General features: G+C 38.7%; 1 protein-coding gene across 1 annotated transcript in view; it reads left to right on the forward strand.

Moving 5' to 3' along the window:
• LOC107586611 (ral GTPase-activating protein subunit alpha-1-like) overlaps nt 1-4,084 on the forward strand; it is a 68,904-nt gene that overhangs the window by 11,273 nt on the left and 53,547 nt on the right. The window contains exons 9-15 of the mRNA XM_016274062.1: nt 315-560; nt 923-1,093; nt 1,696-1,824; nt 2,036-2,184; nt 2,274-2,397; nt 2,671-2,908; nt 3,057-3,221. Of these exons, the coding sequence (XP_016129548.1) occupies nt 315-560; nt 923-1,093; nt 1,696-1,824; nt 2,036-2,184; nt 2,274-2,397; nt 2,671-2,908; nt 3,057-3,221 (1,222 nt within the window). The remainder of the gene's footprint in view (nt 1-314; nt 561-922; nt 1,094-1,695; nt 1,825-2,035; nt 2,185-2,273; nt 2,398-2,670; nt 2,909-3,056; nt 3,222-4,084) is intronic.

Raw genomic sequence — 4,084 nt, forward strand, 5'->3', positions numbered from 1 at the left:
ACAGGCCTCTCTCATCTTTTTAAGTGGGAGAACTTGCACAACTGGTGGCTGACTAAATACTTTTTTTCCCCACTGTATCTTTGTTTCAAAGATGAAACAGAGTCTTATGGTTTGAAATTACATGAGGGTGAGTAAATGATGACAGAATTAAAATTTTTGGATGAACCAACCCCTCTAAGGTCTCGACTGGTAACCGGTAGGTTGTAGTTTAAAGTCTTGCTACACAGCTACACATTTAACCCCAGGTAGCTCCTAGTGTTGTCTCAACACCATTGAACAAGCTGAACGTTTTTGCGATGCTTCTACTGTTTCAGAGAGCGGCAGCGGGCCTGGCTGCCCGAGGGGAGGATGGCGGCCTGAGACCAGATGGTCTGAATGGGGGTGGAACTGGCGAACCGGAGCAGTCGCACTCCAACACCAGCACCCTGACGGAGAGAGAGCCCAGCTCCTCCAGCCTCTGCAGCATGGACGAAGAACACCTCACCGACATTGAGGTGGTGCGCCGGGTCCTGTGCTCCTCTAGAACCAATGTCAACTTTATCACTGAGATCTTTCGACAGGTAACTCTATCATGAGGAACAGAAGGACTTCAGCAAATCTAAATATAATTGAAAGAGGAAGAAGTCTGGCACATTTTGAAGAAGTTGTGATGAGAGAGGTTGATTGTTCTGATCAGGGACTTCTTTGTCCTAAGGTGATTGGAGCTCACAAAGAGGAACTGCTGTGTGAGAATTGTTAAACATGAATAAGGATTGTAATGGCCCATTTTCTGAAGATCTCAAAGACCCTGTTCAAAATGGTGCACTTGATGTGTACAAAAGCTTTTTTTGGTGTGACGTCATTTATGTCACTGATACTTAAGTATATACTATCTGTACACTGGTTCTGTCTGTGAATATAAGACTGTATTATATTTTTGCAGGCGTTTCTGCTGCCCATGTGTGAGGCTGCAGCCATGCGTAAGGTGGTGCGGGTGTATCAAGAGTGGATCTCTCTGCAGGATAAGCCTGTGTTTATGAGAGAGCCAGAGGAAGACCGATTCACAAGCCAGCTAGACTCCACCCACGAGCAGAGAACTGATAAAGAGGAGGAGGTAGGTGTCTCTGAAGTTGACAACAGAGGAATGCAAAGGCGGTTATTACACGCTGAGTCGGCCTGCACAACAGCTTGGTCCCTGTTTTTTTGCATCAGGCATAACAGTGGTGGTATTGGCTAATATTCATTTTTTTATTTTATTATTGGCTTCTATCTGGCTAAGTTGGTGTAAGAAGCTTATATCAGGGATTATTTTTTGTGTGTACTTTTTCTAAGCCAAGTTTCTGAAGTATAAAAATAGTATTTATTTACAGTATGTATGTATGTATGTATGTATGTATGTATGTGTTTATTTTAAAACAGGATTAAATGGTTCACTGAAGTATTATAATATAATATAAATTATATTATATTATAGTATATTACAGTGCATTATAGAATAGTATATTATAGTATGTTATATTATATCATTGATGATTACAACATTGAAAACAACATTGGAATTTTAGTGTGAGATTTATTTTATTTGTTATAATAGAATATATTTTTTTAATAAAACAGCATATGTTTTTATATTGACCATCTAAGCAATTATCTGTTATTAATTCTGTACTGCTGTTGTTTAAATACCAGTCAATATCTGTTCTGTTTTGTGTGTAGGATATTGGGCTCACGGTGTCCGTTTTGTTAGCTTTGGGATCAACCACATCATCCTTAAGACCCTCATTTACCTCTGATTCTGAGGTATTGGAGTATAATGTCCATGCTGGTGTCCAGGCCACACTACAGGTAAGTTTAGGTGTTGGTGTACAGGTGGTTTACGATCTAGACTGGAAACCAAAAGATTGTTGGTTGTAGATTGTAGGTTCAAACCCTGCAAAAAATAGTTGACCGTTTATTTTTTATTAATTATTTTTTCCGAGTTCAGTTCATGGAATGTTTTGTAAAAACATTTCTCCTTCCAGTCACAGTTCACCACTACAATCTTTTTTTCTTTCAGGTTTTCATCACCAACTCCTCCAACGTCTTCCTTCTGGAGGCAGCCAATGAGCTGAAGTCACTTCTGGAAGAGCATGTTGACATGTGCAAGCGTGTGCTCAATATATACCGCAGTCTGGTCATGCATGAAACCATGAACCAGAAGACCTGGTATGACATGACATTGCACTTCATTACTCTGGCCTCAGGTGTCTGCTTGTAATATCTACTCATCCTGATTGTATTTGTGTCTGTCACAGGGAGCAGATCTTGCTGGTGTTGCTAAGGGTAACTGAGTGTGTGATGAAGAGGCCTCCATCTATTATGCCTCATGGGAAGAAGAGTAACACTTTATCGGGCCGTTTGGCTGGGGCCATTTTTCAGGTACCACCCCACTAAAATACCACAGCAGTTAGCTTTAAAAAAAAAAATAAATAAATTACTAAAACTTAATCTATAAATAAAACTGAAAATATAAAAATGAAAGCTAATTTAGAATATAATTAAATACTATATAATATATAAATAATTCACTAAAATAACGAGTTAATAATTAATTTAATTAATTACTTAATAAATTAATTAAAATAATTTCTAGTTTATATGTTAAAGTGTCTGATGTAGTCCATACTCTGTTTGGTCGGTCTTCCTGTTCAGACTCTGATTGTGGCCTGGATCAAAGGGAATCTGAATGTGTACATCTCTCGGGAGCTGTGGGATGACCTGCTGTCTGTACTCTCATCTCTCACCTGCTGGGAGGAGCTGGTCACTGAGTGGTCCCTCACCATGGAGACACTTACCAAGGTACTAGCACGCAACCTTTACAGCCTGGACCTGAACGAGCTGCCCCTGGACAAGCTCAGTGAGCAGAAACAGAAAAAACACAAAGGCAAAGGTGAGTTTGTACAAAAATACAAAATCACAATGAATACTTTTAATGCTTGTACACAGATGAAGGTAGTTGCACAACATGCAAACTTAAGCTCTCATACCAGCTTCACTATCACAAGTATACATGATATATTTGTCCCTGCTACCTCTAGGTGGCGCCCATGAGTGCCAGAAAATCACTGTGGATAGGTCGTTCTCCAAAGGCTGGAGTCGAGACCCACCAGGCCAGGCTGCTGTCATGAGACAGCGCAGCGCTACCACTGCTGGCTCACCAGGCATCGAGAAGGCCAGAAGCATCGTCAGACAGAAGACAGTGGGTGAGTGTGTTTCAAACCCTTCTTGTCCTCTCTTCCTGTCAGTTTAAACCTATTTTAGGTTGCTTTAAATTGTGCAACCTTTGCTTATGTTTTTATCTGCATTGCTCTGTTACCCTGGTTCAGGAAGACAAAAATTAGCAAAGATGAAGATATTTACAAGGAGAGAACATGATTGTGTTAAACGGTGTACTTTAAGGTGCAGTCACATTAGTGTAATTTGGGCAAAAATAGTGTAGAGATGTATAAAGCACTGCTTAAACAGATATCACTTTCAAACCAAGCATCTTTTCAACATAGTGTATTCACGTAACCAACTTGAACCTATTGCGAAATTTGCTTGGGAAAATATTTCATCCTAACACGATATTCCAGGTTGAGTGGATTTCTATTGAAATGTCTGGAAAGTATGATAAATGTGACTGCACAGATTGCATCATACTTTGCATGGACTTTTTGGTCAGTATTACACTTGTGTTAGTGTATTATGATAGTATAATATAATACAATTGCTTTTGATACCATATAATCTATTGCATATATTGTGCATTAGCTTCTAGTTAAACTCATTACTGTAAAATTCATTATTACTACTGATATTTTGGCCATACTTACAACATTGTGAAGCTGAATAACTCACAAACTCCTTTTTTATAGTGCAAGGATTCTGGGTAGTATTAACCCATAAAGCATGGACTGATGCACAATAATGCACTACTGTTCAAAAGTTTGGGGTTGCTAAGATTTTTAAAATGTTTTTGAAAGAAGTCTCTTATTTTCTATTATAATATATTTTAAAATGTAATTTATTCTTGAGATTTTAAAGCTGAAATTTCAGCATCATTACTCCAGTCTTCAGTGTCACA

Source organism: Sinocyclocheilus grahami, unplaced genomic scaffold, assembly GCF_001515645.1.
Source record: "Sinocyclocheilus grahami isolate Dianchi unplaced genomic scaffold, SAMN03320097.WGS_v1.1 scaffold84.1, whole genome shotgun sequence".
Taxonomy (NCBI): Eukaryota; Metazoa; Chordata; class Actinopteri; order Cypriniformes; family Cyprinidae; genus Sinocyclocheilus; species Sinocyclocheilus grahami.